Source organism: Scomber japonicus, chromosome 12 (genome assembly GCF_027409825.1).
Source record: "Scomber japonicus isolate fScoJap1 chromosome 12, fScoJap1.pri, whole genome shotgun sequence".
Classification (NCBI taxonomy): domain Eukaryota; kingdom Metazoa; phylum Chordata; class Actinopteri; order Scombriformes; family Scombridae; genus Scomber; species Scomber japonicus.
Genome location: NC_070589.1, coordinates 26,860,066 through 26,881,171, shown reverse-complemented (window position 1 = coordinate 26,881,171; position 21,106 = coordinate 26,860,066). Strand labels below are relative to the sequence as shown.

Sequence of the window (21,106 nt, the reverse complement as noted above, 5' to 3'; positions counted from 1 at the left end):
TTGTGTTTACACTGCAAAAAATATGTGAATAAATGCGTCCCAGACCAGCCTGTGAAGTGGTTTGAGTAATTGGATCATAATGTTTTTTGGGTGATGGTTTACGCTTTTTATTTAGTGCCGCTCAGTTGTGATCCGATCACCCAAAAACAAACCAAATGTGCACAGGGCCCATGAAAGTCCATTTACCCTCCACTGTAGGCAAGTTTTTACTTCTTTTTTTTTATAAGGAGTTCCCACTAATTTCATAATGTAACATCTTGCAAAAAGTTATTACATCATGCATTCAAATTGTTATCAAATTAGTTATTATTGCAACTTTTTTTATTGCATTACAGATAGTTTAGCTAATAGTTGTAGGCAATAGTAACCTAAATAGCAACTAAGCCAAGTAGGGATTTCACTCATATCCAGTAGAAGAGGGAAAAAAAGTCTGGGGAAGTCAAAACTTGAGCAACACTCAAACAATAAAGAACAACTTTATTTGACTTTATCTAAACATGTTGGTTTAACAATTAAGTTGTTTTATTTTATACTACAAATGTTGCTCCCAGAGCTCGAAGGCGCCTCCAAAAAAAACTGGGACTCATACTGGACATAGTTTCATGTGACTTTTTTTTTTTTTTTTTTTTAGTTTTTAAGAATTATAAAATACATCCCTTGTTTTTGTTAAAGTGTCCAATGATGCTTTTTCTTTTTTTTTTAAGATTTGGCAGGCAAGTGTTATGTCAGATTGTGCTAAGGGCCCCCAAAATGTTTTACACTGGCCCTGCTGGTAGCACTTTTCCCTCTGCAACATCTTGAGATCAGTCCAGGATCCAAAAGGCCTGCCCACACGACCCCATGAGGATGACAGGGAGAGTGAAACAAGCCCCCGGTTACACGCCAGTATAACATAAGCCTAATGATTGTGAGAACCGGAGGAGGGCGAGGAAGGAGGACAGAGGGGAGAGACGAAGAGAGACGAAGAGAGAGAGAGAGAGGAGGGGGAGTAAAGGGGGGGGGGGGGGGGGAATAAGGAGCTGGTCTTGAGGCAGCAAGAGCCAGAGAGAGAGAGAGTGTGTTTATTTAAGTTTTTCGTCTCCTGACTCAGACAGAGAGCAGACTGCAGAGGATAATGAGAAACAGATCTTTTTGGTGGAGAGGAAGAGGGGAGGGAGGGTAAGACTTGAGAGAGAGAGAGAGAGAGGAGGGACGAGGAGTCGGTGGGGAGAAGAGAGGAAAGAGGAAGGAGGAGTGGGGTAAAAAAAAAAAAAAAGAGAGAGAGAGAAAGAAAAAAAAAGAAGAAAAGGGGGTGGAGAAGGAAGAGTGACAGCCAAAAAAGGGGGGGTTGTCGTGTTCATCGCCACAGGAAATAGGCCCTCTTATGTTCACTAGCTGACACACTGACTGACATCACAGCCCCGGTGGCCCTGCTGCCGGACTACAATGGCAGGTTTTGGAGACAGTGAGCAGCTTGCCATGAGTGGAATGATAATCATATTGGGGTTTTTTGGAGAGAGGGGAGGGGGGGGTTGTTCCTAAATGTGTCCAACAATTATTAATACTCAAGATGCTCAGGAATCTTAGTGTAAAGAGGATTCAAAAGTGAGTTTCTGGTTGTTATAAAAGTAAAACAAAAGCCACATTTGCACAGTTGGATTATATGTTTTGGTGTATTAAGTAGATGTGAAGTGAGTCTGACTAAAGAGAGAGAAACCTCCAGAGTGAGTGAGTGAGTGAGGAGGAGGAGGGAGGGAGAGGAGGAGGAGGAGGAGGAGGAGGGGGAGGAAAAGGGGGGATTCATGAGTGACAGGGAGAAGGCCCTATGGGGAATGAGTAACGGAACAACTGGAGCTGGGAAACCCACCCAAAGGCAATTAAGGGTAAAGGACGACAAAAATATTTGATAAACTTTTTTTTCTTCTCTTCTCTCTTCCTCTCTCTCTCCCTCTCTCTCTCTCTCTCTCAGCCTTGGACAGGGGGGGAAAGAAGAAGAAGAGGAATAAGAAGTAGAAAACTGGGGATGACGATGGAGCTAGAATGAAAGACCCGACGGTATTTGGGAAATATGTTTCGGTAGAGACTTTAAGAGCTCCTCAGCAAAGATTTATAATAAGGCATCAAGTCTGAAAAAAAAAAAAAAAAGTTGTAGACTTGATCCGAGCAAGAAGAAATCCTCATCGTGTGGAAGCAGCGTGGAAACGTTGCTTAAATTACACCCCCCTCAAAAAAAAAACGCAAAGAGAAGGAATATTTGCGCAATGGCACGCACATAGGACGCAGCCAAAAAAAGTTTCTCTCGATTGTTAAGACGCACCGAGGGGACATTGAAGTCGACGCAGGGAGATAAGATTGTATCACTCTAATCTTGTATCCTGTCCGGAGGGGAGATGGGGGCTGCGACGGGCACCGGCTGGGAGGAGGGAGAGTTTGAGTTCAAGTTGGTGTTTGAGGAGGACCCGCCGAGGCAGAGCCAGGGACCGTCCCCGGTGCGCACAGCCGAGCCGGAGAGCTCCATACCCGGGGAGGAAAGTGAAGTCGCCCTGCTGCACCTGGACTCCGGCAACAGCAGCAGCAGCCTGGGTTAGAGTCAGCTCTTGGATAGTTGTGATGTGTTGAAAAGTTGAGGGGACCCACTTGATACAGGAGGTCTGACAGTTTGGCCTCTAATGCATGGGAACTTTTTTTTCTATGTGTGTGTGTGTGTGTGTGTGTGTGGTCCAGGTATTCCTCATGTTTTGGGGACTGTGTAAATCTACTTACACAGTCATGTTGTTGGGGGGGGGGGAGAAAAAAAAAAGGAAGCTCACTTAAACATAAATCATTTTCACGACAACCAATAATTTTAGGTTGAAGTGACTTGTTTTTAAAGTTAAAGTTAGTTTAGGGTTATGTTAAGGTTGGGGTAAAGTTTGGGTTTGACATGTAGTGGTTATGGTTATGGTTAGGATAAGGCTCCAGGAAATGAATGTAAGTCAATGTAATGTCCTCTGAAGTGATGGAAACATGACTGTGTGTGTGTGTGTGTGTTTGCTGTGATGAGGGCCTTCATCTGCATGCCTGTGTTTATGTGCAGTGTGTGTGTGTGTGTGTGTGTGTGTGTGTGTATGCGTGCCTCTTTCTGTAAGCATGTGAGCATAAGTATATTTTTATTGTGTGTTTGTCTTGTGTGTGGTATGCATGTCTCTCTTTCTCTCGCTCTCTCTATGTATGTGTGTTCATATTGTACTGTATTCCTGTTTAGTGCATTTGTGTGTGTGTGTGTGTTTGTGTGTGTGTGTGTGTGTGTGTGTGTGTGTGTGTGTGTTTGTGCGTGCAGCCCCAGACTCAATGTGTTTCTAATCAGCTGTGCGTGTGAGTAGAGTTAACAGCTGCCATCTGGGAAGGAACCTCAACCTCTGTGTACTGAACACGCACCACATACACACCTCCCTCCCATTTTCACTCTGCCTCCATCTCCACTACTTTTTTCACTCCAAACACACACATACACACACACACGCACACACAAACACAAACACACACCTCACATCCATTCTCTCGTTTGTTTCCCGCCTACACTGGCATACAGTTGTATTACCACACCCAAGGCATGAAAGTGAACTACAGGACAAACAAGAGAGAATTTTTTCACTCTAGGTGACTGATTTTCACTTCTCGGAGATGCACACGCAGACTTTGGCTCGAGTCTTGTTTTAGCTCTTCTGACACTCTCACGTCACTACTGATGTTCAGGATTTTTTTTTTTTTTTTTTGCCCCCAGCTCTCCAGATCTCTCCGTGTAAACATCTATGCTTTCCAACTTTTTGGGCTTGCATGTCAACTTGAAGCAACTCTTGCTGCTCACTGCTGTTACTTCAGACTAGTTCAACAAAACAGTGAGTTGATTTATCTGGATGACGTTCATAGGCCTAAACATGAGAAATATCAATTAAATCGCAAAAGTCTGAAAGAATAAACATGATTTTGTGGCAGAAATATGACTTTTTAAAGCTTTGCTATCTGTTAATAATCTAACAAGATCTCAGATTTATCTTAGAGGGCTTTGTGAGGGTCCTGACCCCTGAAAGGTTCAAGTCAGGACACAGAGTAATTTCCTATTTTAGACCTGTTAGACTTCAGATGAGGCTTCCCAAAACAGAAAATGACAAGCTGGACTGTGCTCAGTAACAGTTTGGTAATAAGAAACCTGAAGAGATCAAATTCACCTACAATTTACAAGCAATAGGCAACAAATAGAGCAAAATTTGAGAACAGGAAACAGTTTTACAGCAGAAATGCGTCTCTTTTGTTTTCCGATGCTGTTAATCATCTCTTGATCCCCAGGGTCAAAACATCACTTTTTATGAGGTTCAACTTAGGACACAGAAGAATTTATTTATTTTTTGATCTGCTCAACTTCCGATGAGGCTTCCCAAAATGAAAAAGAGACGCTGATTGTGCTCAATAACAGTCAGGTAATAAACTCCTCTGATGCTATGTTCAGAAATCTCAAGAACATTGTTTCGATAGTTTGTAAAATTGGCAACAAATGGAGCAAAATCGGATTTTAAATAAAAACATACTTTTGCTTTCCTATCGATTAACTTTAGATTAATTTTGTGAGCCTTTATGTGGGTCTTGACTCCGCGGATCAAAACATGACTTTTTTGTTTTTCTCAGCTCAGGATACAAGATAAAGTAGACAGAGGCTAAACAAAAGAAAATGACAAACCTATTGCGTTCACTAAGTGTTAGGTAAGTGTTCGTGGCTCATAAACTCCTCTGCTGCTCTGTACACAAACATTTAAATCATTGTTTCATGTGAAAAATCCACCAAGTAGAAGAGTTGCCTCAGCACTGCAGCTTTAATCACTTGGAAATATTTTTGTTGCCAGGAAACATTTGAAGAGATTTTTCACCCCGAGTCTCTTAATTTGTTGGCAGTTGCTGTTGTGTGTCTGCTTTGCCCAAAAATTGCCTGTATGGCCCGCCGCCACTGCAGAGCAACAATGATCGGTTGGAGCCTCGCTCGTTAGAGACTAACTACTGTTTGGCTTTGTGTGGAGGCCGACCACACCATGCTGGGGAAGTGTTGTGGTGAGGACTGTGGCGCTGAGGGGTCGTGTCCTCATTTGGGGGGATGCTTGTTTGACAAAGTCCGAGACGTTTTGTCCAGAGAGCGTTTTCTGTAATTAAAACAAAAAAAAAAAAGAAGTGAAATGCAGCCATGCTCTCAATCATCTAAAGTCATTTTCATGGTTGTTATGATCAGCAGTAGAGTCTGGTTTGTGATTTTTTAGCGGTATGAGATTCGGATCAGTGACGTAACCAAATGTAAACGTTCGTGATGTGGTTACAATTCCCATTTTACCCTTGACTGAACAATCTGTGACTGATGCATGGAGAAAAAAAAAAAGCCTAGTTATTCATAGTAAATGCATGGAAACAAAACTACGTATATATGGCTGGACTGTGTATGAAACGCTAGAGGGTTTTTTAATTTGTACGTTGCATGGTTACCATCAGACATGGACATCGCAACATTTTCCAGATGTTCGTTTTTATGTAGGTTTAAGCTTTATCAGCACTTTTCATACTGTAATTGTAACCCAAAGATAAGCAAAAGCTTAAAAATACTTGCAATACATTACGCCAAGTTCTGGGTGTAGACTGTATGGTTCTGTTGTAAGAAGGTTTCAGTCAAGATTTAGGCTATTTCTAAAATGTTTTAGATAAATGCAGTAACTATTATGTTAATGATCAATGCTAAGTGTTAACAACCTCAGTACAGTGTATGTGGTAGTGTAAGTTTGAATTTGTAAATGTATTTGTTACATCGCTTTGATTTTATTAACCATTAGCCAATCTGTAGTTTCATTTTAAAAAGACACTGGATGTAACCATAGAAACGAAATATTGGATGTAGCCACCATGACCTTACCGATTGGTTTCTGGACTCCCGTTTCCAAGCCTTGAGTTCTGTATTTTGACTGTCGCCATTAGGGCTCGGTATCGTACCCAGAACAAGTACCCTTAAAGTCATACTGATACCAACTGAGTACTTCATTTGATACCCATTACAGGTTTTGTTCGCTTGCTTTTATCCGGTATAACAGGCGCATTAGAGCACTCTTTAGAGCATTTAGGTGGCATCTTGGCCGCTAAACTCAACGCAACTTGACCACCACAGACGGGCCGTAGCTGCTGTGGCAGTGGGCCAATCACATGTTGCATTAAATCGAAGAATGCTAGCATCTATTGGCTGTGAGCGAGTCCATACAAATAGTCGTTTTTTCTGGCTCTGGCTGCAAAAAACATCAATTAGAGGTATCGTTTGACAGGAGACTTTTCAATACGACTTGGTATCGATTTATCTCCATTGATATACCCAACCCCAGTTGCCATGTTGTTTTTTTGGAGCCAGAAGTGACCATGTTTAGATGAAAGGGAGGAGTCTACTCTTAGTCTTAGCTGCTAGCTTGATTAGCAAGGTGCATTGACTGTCTGTGGTTAAGTTTAATATCACTAATGCTGATGCTAATATTGGTGAAAAACAGGCTTAATACAAAATATATTTACTGGAAAAACTGAACTTATGACTCTTTAGAGGGTCTTTTAGTACAACTAAACATTAGACTGAACCAACAAGACCAACACTGTCGCTATGGTAGCAACCTGTCAATCACAACATAGCCATGCCCTAAAGTATATGCTGCTTTATCGTCTATTTAACTCTGAATTTTGCTTACAAATTAATCTCGTATTCAGTATATAGTCACGTTACTGATTTTAGGAGTATATCATTTAAAGCTAGAGTGCAGGACTTTAACATACATATAAATGCCTGTTACATTCAAGCCTTTGCCAAATTAGTTCACACAGTGCTGATTATAAGTCTATCACCACCAGGTTAATCTCTCTCTTGGCAGCCTGGTACCTTAACTTAGCATAAAAACTACAAACAGGGGGAAACCGATAGCCTGGTTCTGTCAGAAGGTTGCATCAATGAAAAAATAAACACCTGCATACCTACTCCAAGGTACAAAATATATTTGAATAGACAATACTTCAATCCAAGTCAGATTTTCATCAGTTAAAAGTGTTTGAAGAGTCGGACAGAGTGCACAAACCCTACCTGGAGTCTCCAGTTGTTGTTTGGCAAAAGAGTCACTGCATCTGGACAAGAAATAGTTTGGCACATAACCCTCCGGAAAACCACAGAATATCCTTTTTATACTCTAGTTTTTGTGCAGATTAAACAAAACAATCAATAACATGTCAATTCATGAGCTTTATAAGTGCTGATATGTGGATTTGTTTGTTGCTTTTGGATAGAGCAGACGAAGTATTCCCCCCTATTTTCATGCTAAGCTAAGCTAAGCTATGCTAAGTTGTTGCAGGCTGTAGCTTCATATTCACTCCACAGACATTAGTAATATCAATATTTTTATCTAAGTTTTGGCAAGATGGCAATAAAGCATATTTCCCAAACAACTTCTTTGAATGAAAGTGACAAAAATGCAGCACTTGTTTCTAAAGACAATAACTGTGCACTTCCAGGGGAACACTTACAATAACACGAGTTTCCCATATGGTAACAATTACAGCCCAGTAAATCAAGGACAATTGATGTGTAATGAATGATGTAGGCATGCTAATGATAAAAAAATTTTTGTTACTTACCACAAATTGTGTTTACAATATTTTGATTGACATCTAATGAGTCTTTCTCATGCCAGACGTGCAATGAGAGCAGATTTTAAAAGCTAGCTCTGTCATCATGCGGTTTCAGCATTAAAAAGAAGGGGGGGCAGGGACGTTAAAGGATAGGTTCGCAATTTTTTTAGGTGCCCAAATGGATGTTGAAGGAGGTTTTGCTTGCTGTGATGATTCCTTCTGTTCATAATAGTTATCAAAAGACCCCCTTAAAAAAATGAGTGTAAAAATGTATTTAAAAGTTTATCTGAAGCTAATATAAGCTCCAGCTGTCCACAAGTAGATATATATTTCAGTATTACATCCCTTTTAGTGCCAAAGTCCTCTGCAGTTCAAGAGGGAAACACTGTCCCTAAAAGCTATTTTTGGAAGCTATGTTATAGTTTGTGACGCTGACAGTGACTTCCTGTTTACATAGTTGGCTCATTCTTATTGGACAGTGTGACAAATGTTTCCTAGCAACCGATTTACACACCACTGGAGTGTTTACTAGCCGAGACATTTCTCTGAGATGTTTGAATGGTGCGTCCTGACTCAGTAAATTACAAGTTTGAAACTAGTTAGTAATTAGTTAGAAGAAAGAAAGTTAGTAATTATGAAGAATGACTTTACATATAAACTTACTGAAGGATAGAAACAGCTGGTTTATGTGTTTTCTGAACTTCCAAAGCTCCAGTTATCTATGAAAACAATCTCATATATACTGTATCTGGTGCCAGTATCATGTTTTATCACATTAAATCTGATTTTCTTTTTTTCCCTATCAGTTACAGACAACCACCTGGCTGCCACTCATGTTGGCCACTCAATCAGCATCCCTAGCCCACCACCCTCAGCCAATCAGAGGGCCGGGATGCATTCCCCGCCTCCACGAAGGGCTCCAGTCAGAGAGTTCAGTGGGACCTATGAGAGCCTGCCGGCACGCTCTGTACAGGTACATCAGCTTGTTTGCAAGACCGTTTTCCACCTTTGTTCCACCTCATTTTCTCCATATGAGCATCTCAAATATTTAAGCAAGCATGCGTTAAGAGTTATTCCAGATATTTAACCTTTGTGTCGTCCTCCCGGGTCAAATTGACCCCGTCTGTTTTGACTCTTCCTTCCTTCCTTCCTTCCTTCCTTCCTTCCTTCCTTCCTTCCTCCTACCTCCTTCCATCCTTTCCTTTCCTTCCTTCCTTTCCTCCCTTCCTTCCTTCCTCCCTCCTAGCTTCCTTCTTTCCTCCGTCCTTCCTCCCTTCCTTTCCTCCCTTCCCTCTTTCCTTTCCTCCCTTCTTTCCTCCGTCCTTCCTTCCTTTCCTTCCTCCCTTCCCTCTTTGCTTTCCTCCCTTCTTTCCTCCGTCCTTCCTTCCTTTCCTTCCTCCCTTCTTTCTTTCCTTTCCTCCCTCCTTTTCTTCCTTCCTTCTTTCCCTCCTTCTTTCCTCCCTTCCTCTTTTCCTTCCTTCCTTCCTTCTTTCCTCTGTTCTTCCTTCCTCTTTTCCTTCCTTCCTTCCTTCTTCCTTCCTTCCTTGACTCAAGGACAACAGGAGGTTTAAGAACACTGGTGAGGAGCTCTTGAATGAATATTAGTCTATTTCAGCACTAACTCATTTCTACTTTAAACAGAAACATAAAGCCTAGAAAAGGGCTCTCTCTGGATACAGTTAACTTCTATTCACTTTATTATTTTTCTTCATATGTGTTGTGTTTGTACATTTAGCTGCTGAAAATCATTATATCCCCACAGGGTAAGAGTAAAATTAGCAACCATGGATGATGTGAAAATTAGTTTGACGGTCTCTGTTCAGTAGCTCAGTCAAGTAAAAGTCTGTTTCATAGCCACACACATGATTATAATGTCACTGAGAAAATATAAAGACATGCAACTGAGATAGATTAAAAGTGTATTCAGTATGTTTAAAGTGAAATGAATGGCTGCCTGAAAGGTAGAAATCCATATTTTTGCTCAAACCACAAAGAATTAACTACAGTCAGTAATTATTTAGTTTAGTTGATCAAGTTTTTAAGAAGTGCCCTTCACAGTTTCTCAGAGTCCAACGTTATGTCTTCAAATTACTTGTTTTGTCTGATTGTAATCAGTAGTGCAACCAAATGTACTCTATTTACAATGGAAACACAGCAAATATTCACCTTTGAAAAGCTGTAAACTACACGGTCCCCCATGAATTTGGAATCATTTTGTTTTCAGACACATTCCTCTTTTTATTTTCTATTCATACGCATCAGTAATCACCTTTGACCAGGTGCAATGAGATTGATCAATACAATTTTGAGAATATATACACTTTATCTATCAAGAATAAATCACATCGTCACAATCATTTCATGAGAAGAGGTAAAACATATTTTATTCCAACTTTATGGGCGACTGTGTAAAAATGCTTTCTTTGATAAACTGATCAATGAAATGACTTCTTTTTATTAGTTCTCAGCTGTACTTGAACACTAAGCCAAAGCCCAGATGATGAAGTATCTCACTCTCATCTTCCCTCCAGGTTTCAGAGTCTCGTGTGGTCGAGTGTCCGAGCATTCAGATAACCACCATCTCACCTGAAGACGACCCAGCAACCACCATTTCCAGTTACTGGGACATGGGAGGCGGAGGTGGGTGGGACCGCGAGCGCCTTTACCTCCCCTTGCTGGACCCCTTTTCCTATCGTGACAGATGCCCCGGCTCCCTCAGCCCCAGCCCCGCCTCCAGCCCGTCCTCCCGCGGCTGGCTCAGCCCGGCCTCCAGCTGCGACTCCCTGTTGGTGGAGGAAGAGGAGCTCAACGAGGCCACGATCAATTTCGGGCTCTCGCCGTCCTCGAGGCCCACTTCGCCCGGGGGTAAGAAGCGTAGAAACTCCCCTCTGGCTTCCCCCTGTACTTCACGGAGGGGCAGTTACTCGGATGAACTGCAGGGGTGCAACCTCGAGGGCGGAGACTCCTCCCCTCAGTTACAAGCTCTGCCCAGCAGCTGTGAGCTCAGCATCCCTCAGAAAACCAGGAAGACGTCGTTGGAGCAGGTAAAGATGCTTTTTTGTGGTTTTATGATATGAGAACATTTTATTTCTTTGCTTTGCAGTTTAAAAGCCTCATTTTTGTCTACCAGTTATCTTCAAGGGAGGTGGATCAGGAGCAGGCTCCAGGCCACAGCTCCCCCTGCCCGCTGCCAGAGACGCAGCAGACCAGGAGAGAGCCCCCCTCGCTGGGCATGGACTACCTCTCTGTGCCCCCTGCTCTGGCCTGGGGCAGGACCCGAGCCAGTGCCCACAGTCCTCTGTTCAGGCAAGGACACGCAACACCACATATACGATAACATTCAGTAAAAATCACAGTCTGAAGCTCGCTAGTAGTGATAGGTGAAAGTTACAAAAGAAATAACAAAACACTTTCCTTTACTTCTTCTGATTTTGAGATTTTTGAGTTTTCATAACTTTATTTATTGGTTTTCTAAACAGATGACAATCAAATAGTGTACCAAGCTTCAACTGAGACTCTAAGTTATTACAAAACAGAAGGTAAGAGATAAAAAGGAAGAGAACATCTGTAAAAGAAAGGAAACAAAACAACACGAACAGATCTGGTCATGTATGAGAAATAAGCTGAGTAGTTAAAGAGAAAATATATATTATATTTGTACACATACAGATTTCGGGTATGCAATAATAAACATGAATAAATTAGATAGGAATAATGAGTGAAGTCTGAGTTTGAGAGTCAGGGACGGCAGTAAAAGTTAGTTGATCAGCACATGCTAGAAACTGTCCCCATGTTTCCTTATGTTCAATTTATAAATGTAAAGTTTTAGTGTTGATCCCCACAAATCCCATCCACCGTCACTGTGATATTGAAGGAAATCTCATCGAGTTGTCAAACCGAAATAAGCTGTATGGATAGATGCTACTAGAGAAAAGTGAACATGGCTCTTACTCTTTAGATATAATATCTATCTATCTATATCTATTTTTTAAAAGGGTTTTCCTTTGGTCACTTTATTTTTATTGCTACTTCATCCTTAAAGAGATGGAAGTTGTCAGTTTTTAAAAGTTGTTGACATGAAAACTAAGGGCTCAGTCACACCTGAATTCATAGCAATACAATTTTGAAGTGAAATACATACATTTATAAGAGAATTGCAGCGATCAATGTGTTCATGCTCTGAAGTGAAGTAAACCTGAACAGACGGATTCATAGAGTCTAAAATGAAGAAAACTATTTTATTAACTGTGTTGCATCATCCAAATGTGTAATCCTGCTTTGCCAAATATCAACAGAACTATCCACAACCAGGATATTCAATACATCGATATATTGCCGAGCTTTAAATGCAACTATAATCTTCTACTGATCCCATACACTTTCAGGTCTAATGCCTTGCCGCCACTCGACTGGCCGCTGCCGTCCCAGTTCGACCAGTACGAGCTGCGAATTGAGGTGCAGCCCCGTCCGCACCACAGAGCCCACTACGAGACGGAGGGGAGCCGAGGAGCCGTCAAGGCTACACCAACAGGGCATCCTGTCGTCAAGGTGAAATCCAAACCTGTAGATCTTAATGACTTCTTCTTCTGCTTCTATAATAAGAGCTCTGCTACTTTGTAATTTATAATCAAACTGAGGTAGACCTTTAGTTTGAATGTTGTGTTTTTATGATACTGGATCAAAGTGTTTGGACACACGTTGTGGCTCACTGCTGTCGACCTCGTCACAGTTTGAGTCCGTCCCTCACTCTGTGTCTCTCTGTGCAGCTGTGTGGATACACAGAGAGGAAGCCGCTCTCGCTTCAGGTTTTCGTCGGAACAGCTGACGATCGATCCATCAGGCCACATCCTTTCTATCAGATACACAGGTACTACACTTTATTCATATTTAAAACCAGACTTATTATCAAGTATCTGCATTATCTCTGCCAAGTATTAATAATCAAGATAAACAACATGAGACACGTCATCTGATCACTGCGGCTTTCACTGCTGCAAAGAGATTTACTGCATCCAGACTCTTCTGTATGTGAACATCAGCTTAATGTAGTTTAATGTAATTTAAAACATTTAATATTTTAAAGCATTTTATAGTAAATGAAGTCCCTTAATTTAAATTTCACATACAGCAGAAGACTTTACATGTAGCTACTGTATGATCTACTTTATTCTACTGTAAAGCTCATCTCCTATATTTTAGGTATTTTAGTCATTTTGACAATTTCCTCCCTAAACGGCATATATTTCTTCTTGTCATGGTCGATGTATGGATATTATTGTCAGTTTTTCCACACTAAGTCAAAGTGTAATCAAAGCAGCAAAGAGAAAATACAATTTAAATTAAAAAATATATATTTATTCAATATATTTTAGAGTACTGTGCAAAAGTTTTAGGCATTAAAAGTAAAATGATGGTGCTTTTAAATATAATGCCATGAATAATACAGAACCTAAAGGCATTCACTTAATGATATATATCATAAAAGCAACAAATCTGTGTCGATTACTCAATTAGTAGATCAACATGACATTAATCAGCAGCTTTTTAGATTATCGAATAATCATTTTCTTACGCAAAAACCTGCAGCTTTAATGTCTTTGTGTGTCTTTGGACTGATTATTGGGCAAAATGAGACATTTGAATACATCATCATGAGCTCTAAGAAATTTTCTGACATGTTACAGGTAAAACAATCAATTAAGAATATAATGAGCAGATTAATTATTATATATAATTGAAAATGATTGCAAGTTGCAGCCTTAAGTATCTGTGAACCCCAAAAGTTTGCAATTTCTGCTTGAAAAATGACTAAAATGATTAATGAATTACCCGTTAGTAGTAGTTATTGTTGCTGCTTATCCTGTGAAGAGCTCCTGATGTCTGAAGCCTATCCCAGCATGCACTGTGTGAGAGGAGAGGCAGGGTTCACCTCGGACAGACTGCCAGTCTATCACAGGTTTCTCCTCTCTCAGGGTGACAGGGAAGATGGTGGGCACCGCCAGTCATGAGAGCGTCCAGGCGGGGACCAAGCTGCTGGACATCCCCCTCAACCCTGAGAACAACATGACGGCACTGTGAGTGGAAGAGAAACAGAGCAAGTGTTCCCTCTGCAGGCCCACAGAACAAAAACATTATATTTGTGTGTGTGTAATTCAGCTTTTTACTGCAGTTAGAAGGTTAGTTGAAGCCTACAGTAGAGTTTTATTGTCCAGTAAGGAATATAATGTTGAGAAATATGAGGAAACAACACTCCACAGATACTGAAATGCAACTGTAACTTAATAACTGTATGAATGTGAAGCAAGGTGCAGAAACATGCTAATCAGACCTTCCTTTTTAGCATCGACTGTGCCGGGATCCTGAAGTTAAGGAACTCGGATATCGAGCTGAGGAAAGGTGAAACGGACGTTGGGAGGAAAAACACACGTGTCCGTTTGGTCTTTCGTACCCATCTCCCTCTAGCGCCTCCTGTTGCTCCTCCTAGTCGGGTCCTGGCTCTGCAGGTGGCGTCCCTGCCTATCGAATGCTGTGAGTGGTCGATCAGATGTTTTATGGAGGCAGATTCACATAAAACTTAACAAAGCAGCAAGTAAAAGTGTTATATTTGACACTCAGTGGTTTTAAATTTAGTTATACTGAAGCTCATCTTTAATTTGACTCAATTTGTCCTCCCTGCCTCAGCTCAGCGTTCGGCACAGGAGCTGCCCGTCATCGAGTCTGTCAGCCTCACTTCCTGTTCGGTGGAAGGAGGAGAGGAGCTCCTGCTGAGCGGCACTAACTTTCTGCCGATCTCCAGAGTCCTTTTCATGGAGAGAGGGACAGGTAAATATCCACAGAGGAGACACAATCCTCTCCTTTGTTGTTTCTGATCTTTTTGTCTCTATATATAGATACATAAGTAGATATATGGCTAAAAGTTATATTGTGAAGGTCCAGAACAGGCTTTCAAACATCACTGGAGTAAATCTTTTTCTGCTGTACAAACAGAGACTTCAGATTTGATTTAACCTCAGTTGAATAATAGTTATAATAATAATAATTATAATTCAAGCCACTCCATTCATAACTCAAAGTCAGTGTTTGAGCTCCTTCACTTTTTTATTCACTATCTCAGTTGTAAGAAGTTTAAATGCAAATCAACACAGTCTGTGCTGATCTGTTCATAGATGTGATTTAACAGCAGTCAGTCATTCAGTTAGTAGTAAATTATTAGTGTGCATGAAAACTTAACATCAGAGAGCGTTCACAGTCATTCAGAGAAAAACTGGCACTTGAGTACATAAGTGAGTTTATAATAAATAAGCAAGGAATGTGTATTCAGACCAATTATGATTTTAAAAACAGGATAGAGGTATTTAACGGAATTGGTAAGATGATGTCTGCAATCTGCATATAAGAAATATCCAAATAAAAAGTGTCTCCGCTGGATAGTTTTCAGGAGTTTTATATATGTTGCACTTTAAAAGCATAAGGACAAAGTGTTTTCTAGATTAAAATCAGCAGCCACCCAGCTAAATGATGTACAGGAACAGTAGATCACATGTCTAGCAGCACTGAGCCCATACATTAAAGAGATGCATCTGCAAATGGGAAGTAAAAGATATAAGCTTATATATTTAAAAAGCACAAACATGAACATGAAACATAAATAAAAGACACATTTTTAAATTTTAGATCAAGTTTTGGTAGATTTGTTTGCATAAATTGAATTAACTAACATTTTCATAGTCTTGGTTTGAGAGAACATTTTTTATTCATATTAAGCTGGAACAATATTAGTATTTCACATCTTTATATTTATGATTTAAACACAGCAGTTTATTTAAACATCTCACGCCTGCCTCCAGTTTTGAATTTTTCTTATTTTGGAGCCAAAGACTCTCTCAGTTATCAGTGGAAAATGAAATTTAAAAGCTTTAACTTTTGGCTGCACTTCTGTCCTAGTGGGAGCGACTTACATGAATTAAACTGTATCTGTGCTCGTCCCTGACTCCACCTCGTCTTCTTATCTATTAGATGGTAAATTACATTGGGAGGAGGAGGCTCATGTCGACCGTGACAACAGTAATGAGGTAACTCAGCGTGCGTGTGTGCGTGTGTGTGTGCGTGTGCATGTGTGTGTGTGTTTATCTGAGAGCTTTCCAAGAATTTCCCCAAATCCAAACTGACCTTTAAGTCAGCAGATACAGCTGAAGCAACGAAACAAACGTTTAATGCCTGCTATTCCTTCCAGTGTCTGCTGTGTGTGAGGGTTCCCGCCTACAGCGACATGTCCGTCAGTCGGCCCGTTTCCGTCAGTCTTTACGTCTCCAACGGGAAGAGAAAAAGGAGCAGCACCCACTGCTTCAAATATCTGCCCAGTGAGTGTCCGATCCCACCTTTCTGTCTCTGTAGTCTCTTCTGTGGTGCTTCTATCGTGGAATATTTAATCCTACTGTTTTATTCCTGATATTCAGCTGAGATTTAAATGCAAAACATATTTTTCAGTATGGGTAGCTGCAGTGGTTTAAGTCTGATTTGACTTAAATCACTGTTTGAATCACTGAAACACCAAAGATTCATAAGTCTGGGATCATAAAATATCATAAAGTCACTCAGTTAGTTAGTAAATTAGTTTAGTGGCTTAAATATCATAATATAAACATGTACAATAACTTCCAAACGTCCAAATAATAATCTATATACAACAATATTGTGTCAGCACTTTCATAAACTATGTAATATTTACTATGTTACTGGAACATGAAGCATATACTTAAATCATACACATCATGAGTAATCATCATGCTAAATTGTTCTTATGCACATGCAAAAGTTATGCTGTCAAATTTACTGAATTTCTCACTACTCACATTTTCATCTTTGATTAATCTGTTGATTATTGATTGATAGTTTTCTTTGTGAAATGACTGAAAAATGTGAATGAAAAAGGAAACTAATTTGAAGCTTTTATTGATGATATTAATCTTCTTTTATATTACCTTAATCCACCTTTTTCTTAAATATATCCTGAATGTTTTCTCTTTTTTTTCTCAAACCCATTGCCACATTACAGTATAAAACATATTTTTCACTTAGTACTCTTCAGGTAATAAAGTACACAAACACATACAGAACCAAAATGGAAAATGAAAGCAAATGCAGAAGCACAACATGATAGTCCAAAGCTTCTCCCCACAACACAAAACACCCCACATGAAATATATCAAGGCTTTCTATTACATATTGTTATCTGGTGCTCCTAAACACTAATAAATCTGAGGAGGCTACCCCACATTTAAATGAATTTAGAATCAGAGTCTTTTAGTTTGGCTAGCATGAACTCGTTTGAGGCTACCATCATGAGTTTGATACAGTCTTTATACATTATCTTTAGTATAATCCTGGCTGCTCAGTGAGAGTTAACCCAAACTCTGCCTTTGTAAGTCCAGCTGGTAGAATACATTTATCTCCAAGACGACAGAGAAAAGTCTCACATGAGGAGTAGAAAGGTGCCCATAGAAATATTACATTTCAAATGTTCATTGCTTTAAATAAGGCTAATCCTTTTAAATCTGACTTGAGTCCAAAAATATCCATGAATTTCTATGTATACATTGTCTCTTATTATCCCTTATTAACCAGCCCATGTTATGGATTCATATTCTATGTCCTGGTTCCTTTTGCTGCCATTTTGTAAAACACTGAGAACAATTGTACAACATCAGGAAGCTTTAGAAACTTTTCCTTCTGTCTTGTATTGAAACTCATAGACTGCACACAGCTCTATAATTGGAGGTATTTCCAAAAGTCCCCATTATTAGTTAGATTGTATTGATCCTTTAACCTCTTGATAGGCGTAGTAAACTTCCCCGAAAATGATCAGCAGCTGTGGCTAAACCCCCTAATGTGCCATGCTGTCCAACATACTGTTTCCTCCCTATTTTAGATGAGTAACCTTACTTATAATGAGACAGGCTCCCATGAGTGTTGATGTAATGGATTAATATTTCATTCAGGAGGGGACTGTGATGGATGGATGGTTTTTTGAGACAGAGCATCTGTAAATCTAAAAGGGGAGGTAAAAGGGAAGCGACCCCTCTATCTCCATCCAACCCAGATGTGGACCACTCCCTGACCAATGTTTGCTTAGTTTAACCATTTCAAAGGCAATATTGCACAAGTCCATATTTGGTAATGCCAGTCCACCCCTCCCTCTAGCGGTGAACAGCTTATTCAGACTAATTCGGGTTTTTTTCCCCCCACGTTCTACAACTAATCCCCTACTACCTCGTAATACTGCATTATACTGCACTGACTTTCTTCTTGCTGCAGTTATGTTTAAAGAGGAGGACCCGCTGCTGTCCCGGCCCCAGGTGCTGCCTCTCGATGGGGGGACTGTATGTCCTGTGGGAGGTCAACCAAGAATGGACAGGGGCTTCCACGTGAGAGGCGACCCCATGGCGGACGAGCGAGGCTTGGGCTTCCATCTGCCCCCTTACCCCTCCACCTACTCCCCTCCATGCCCGACCATCGGCTACCAGGAGGAGTACTGCTCTAAACCTGATTCTGCGGTGGAGGAGCCTGGCGGGTCCAGGGCAGCCCTGTCCGAGCGTCATCCCAGCTTTGAGAACCTGGAGCTAGGCTTCACCGAGCTCCTTCCCCCTCTGTACCCCCGCGTCCCGCAGCCTCCCTCCCCCTCCCCTTCCCCATGGCTGGACTCACCTTACCTCTCCTCCTCACCTTCTCCTTCCCACTCCTCCTCTCTCAGCCCGTTCCCAGCCGGCAGTCCCATCTCCACCTCCCCTCTCCCCCCGATCCCCACCTCCCCTTACCCACAGTACTCTGCCTATCCTCAGGAGATGTGTCCGTCCCCTCCCTCCAACCAGAACCCCTATCAGGACATCTGTCCAGCACCCTACTCCCATTACGAGGGCTGGGACCCTCAGGGAAGGGTGCTGGGGATGGGACATGTGGGAGAGAGGGATGCCAAGATTCAGGACTGCCCTCTGGAGTTTACCAACTCTGCTTCTATGCACCACATTACATTTGAAGAAGGTGAGTTGCACGTATTGATCACTTAACACCATAAAGTCAAAGAATCCTGAACGCTGTCCTCACTTAAACTCTTAAATAATACAAAGTTTCAGTCCTCAGACCTTCATCATTATACTTTGGGTAAACGTGGACAGACTTTATATGCATGGTGTTTTTTATTTGGTGCTTTTTGTCTTCATCTTTCCTGATGGAGGTCTGAGAACCGGAATGTTGTGTTCAAGTGATGGACAAAGTGTGGGATTCTTTGGTTTTCTTTGAAATTAGTTCAACAAATGTATAAAAATCACAGTGATGATTAATCAGGTGGCTGCATTACAGACACGCAGAGGAAATAGAGACAAATAAACAACAATAAACACATTTTTGCTATGTTTTTATGTACAGTATGTTTGTATTGATAGATGCAGAAGTGGGATGAATGGGTGACATCGTGGATGGAAAATGGTTGAATGAATGATTATTTGCAAAGCTTTTGATAAGGAGAGTCGGTCTGTGATGAAGTCACATTTTAAAGCTAGAATATGAAAGTTTAATGATATATATATATATGATTAGCATCTCTTATTTCCCATGGGTTAAGATGCTCTATTAAGAAGTGCTCATCAATTTTGTATGAATCATATAAAGGTGATATAAACCTTATTAATTTAGTAAGTGAAGTTATTTAGGTTATATTAACTGCTTTACACTTTACTCACTAGTATTTACTGCAAACTAGACAGGAAATACAACAGTAGACGCTCCGTCATTGCGGTTAGCGTTTAGACTTACTTGAAGTTAATGGATGTCAGTTTTAAGCCTGTAATTTGGGTTTACACTCTCTACCATCTTAGCCAGTTATTGATGTTAAAAAATGCAAGTTTGGTCAATTGGTTGAAGGCTGGGCGGAGCTGAAAGAGAGGAAGAGCATATGCCAGTGATTGCCTGAGAGATCTGTCTATCAACACAGCTGTGATCCATTAGGGAATGTTTTACGAGCCTCAATATGTGCATTAATAACCACGGCTAATGCCCGATAACTTGGATTTCGATTTGGCAGTCTTTACTCTGATTGTAATGTTCCTCAGAGTGATAATAAATATAATTTGTACTTGGATGTCGTGCAAATATTCATCATTATACTGGATATCTCATAAGTTTTGACCACACATGGCCCCCCTCAGCTCTGTGGAGATTTATGACTTCTTTCAGCTTCTTTTATCGTTTTCTTTCAACCTCTCTCATCAACCTCATTTCCAGTCGCAGCAGGAAGCAACTTTCTGTGAGAAAGCTTTAAAAAAGACCTGCTGTAAACTAACCACCCAGCAACAAAGTGTAGACAAAGTTGGAGAATCACTTGTGAACATATATTATTCAGCAGCTTAAAACCCAGATATCATTCTCAGGAGTTTGTAGAACAGGTCAAAACAGGTCGCATGTAACAAGTAAATGCTAATGTTGTGGCTGTTTCCCTCAAGAGGCCAAAAAAACCCCCTAATTAATGTTGCTTTAATCATTTAATAAAGTATATGCATATTTTTCTTCTAATACGACCTTTTCTTGGACCTCTGAACTAATTAGCTGCCTTTTATTTACTGTAAACAATTAATTTCTATCAGGATATTGTATCTCTGTGTAGGAGTAAATTTGTTTTTTAGATGCTGCAGTTATTGTTGCTATAAGTAATCCACTACATTAAGATTAAGGAGGTAGTTATTCTGTTTCTTGTGATTCAAAAGCTGAAGAAACTGCACCAATGTCACCAGTAGTTAAATACGTTACGATTGACAGGATTGTGATTTTTTTCTCCTCTTCCTCCTTCCACAGTGACGGAGTACATCGGGGAGGACATCCAGTCTTACCAGTCGAGCTCACAGATGGACAACCAGCCGAACTGAGCTCAGTGCAGCTCAGCGTCTTTCTATCCCAAAAAACAAAACGCACTTCAGATGCATCTTGAAAGAGGAATTTGATTACCAGGACACTGTTGTAATTATGACCACAGGTAACTGTATGGTTTTATAAAGGGAAACAAATGTTTTTAACATGTTTTCAATATAAATTATACATGAAACCATTTGGATTCAAAGTCTTTTCTTTGCAAAAACCAACACTAACAAGTTGAATCCACGCTAGACTTCAATCACATTTAAAGATTTCTCTCCCTCTACAATCTCTCTTAACCCTCCTGTTGTCCTCGAGTCAAGGAAGGAAGGGAGGAAGGAAGGGGGGAAGAAGGAAGGAAAGGAGGGCGGGAGGAAGAAGGAAGGGAGGGAGAGAGGGAGGAAGGAAGGAAGGAAGGAGGGAGGGATGAAGGAAAGAAGGAAGGGAGGAAGGAAGAAAGGAAGGATGGAGGAAAGAAGGAAGGTAGGAGGGAGGGAGGAAGGAAGGAAGGAAGGAAGGAAGGAAAGAAAGGAAGGAAGGACAGAGGAAAGAAAGAAGGAAGGAAGGT

The 21,106-nt window shown here is 40.7% G+C and overlaps 1 protein-coding gene across 1 annotated transcript; it reads left to right on the top strand.

Moving 5' to 3' along the window:
• The first annotated feature begins 2,369 nt into the window (after positions 1 to 2,369).
• nfatc4 (nuclear factor of activated T cells 4) lies at positions 2,370 to 20,627 on the top strand. The gene is made up of 13 exons (XM_053329711.1): positions 2,370 to 2,562; positions 8,445 to 8,611; positions 10,170 to 10,682; positions 10,769 to 10,944; positions 12,024 to 12,186; positions 12,405 to 12,505; positions 13,611 to 13,712; positions 13,979 to 14,166; positions 14,320 to 14,460; positions 15,655 to 15,710; positions 15,872 to 15,998; positions 17,953 to 18,675; positions 20,482 to 20,627. The coding sequence occupies exons 1-13, from the start codon at positions 2,370 to 2,372 to the stop codon at positions 20,550 to 20,552; spliced, it is 2,721 nt and encodes a 906-aa protein (XP_053185686.1). The 3' UTR covers positions 20,553 to 20,627.
• Positions 20,628 to 21,106: the final 479 nt, after the last annotated feature.

Bases quoted from the DNA above. Each gene is read 5' to 3' on its own strand.
- nfatc4 (XM_053329711.1), top strand. From the start codon at position 2,370: ATGGGGGCTGCGACGGGCACCGGCTGGGAGGAGGGAGAGTTTGAGTTC. The intron at 12,187-12,404 runs GTGAAATCCAAA...CTCTCTGTGCAG, and splicing joins CAGGGCATCCTGTCGTCAAG to CTGTGTGGATACACAGAGAG. The intron at 14,461-15,654 runs GTAAATATCCAC...CTTATCTATTAG, and splicing joins TTTCATGGAGAGAGGGACAG to ATGGTAAATTACATTGGGAG.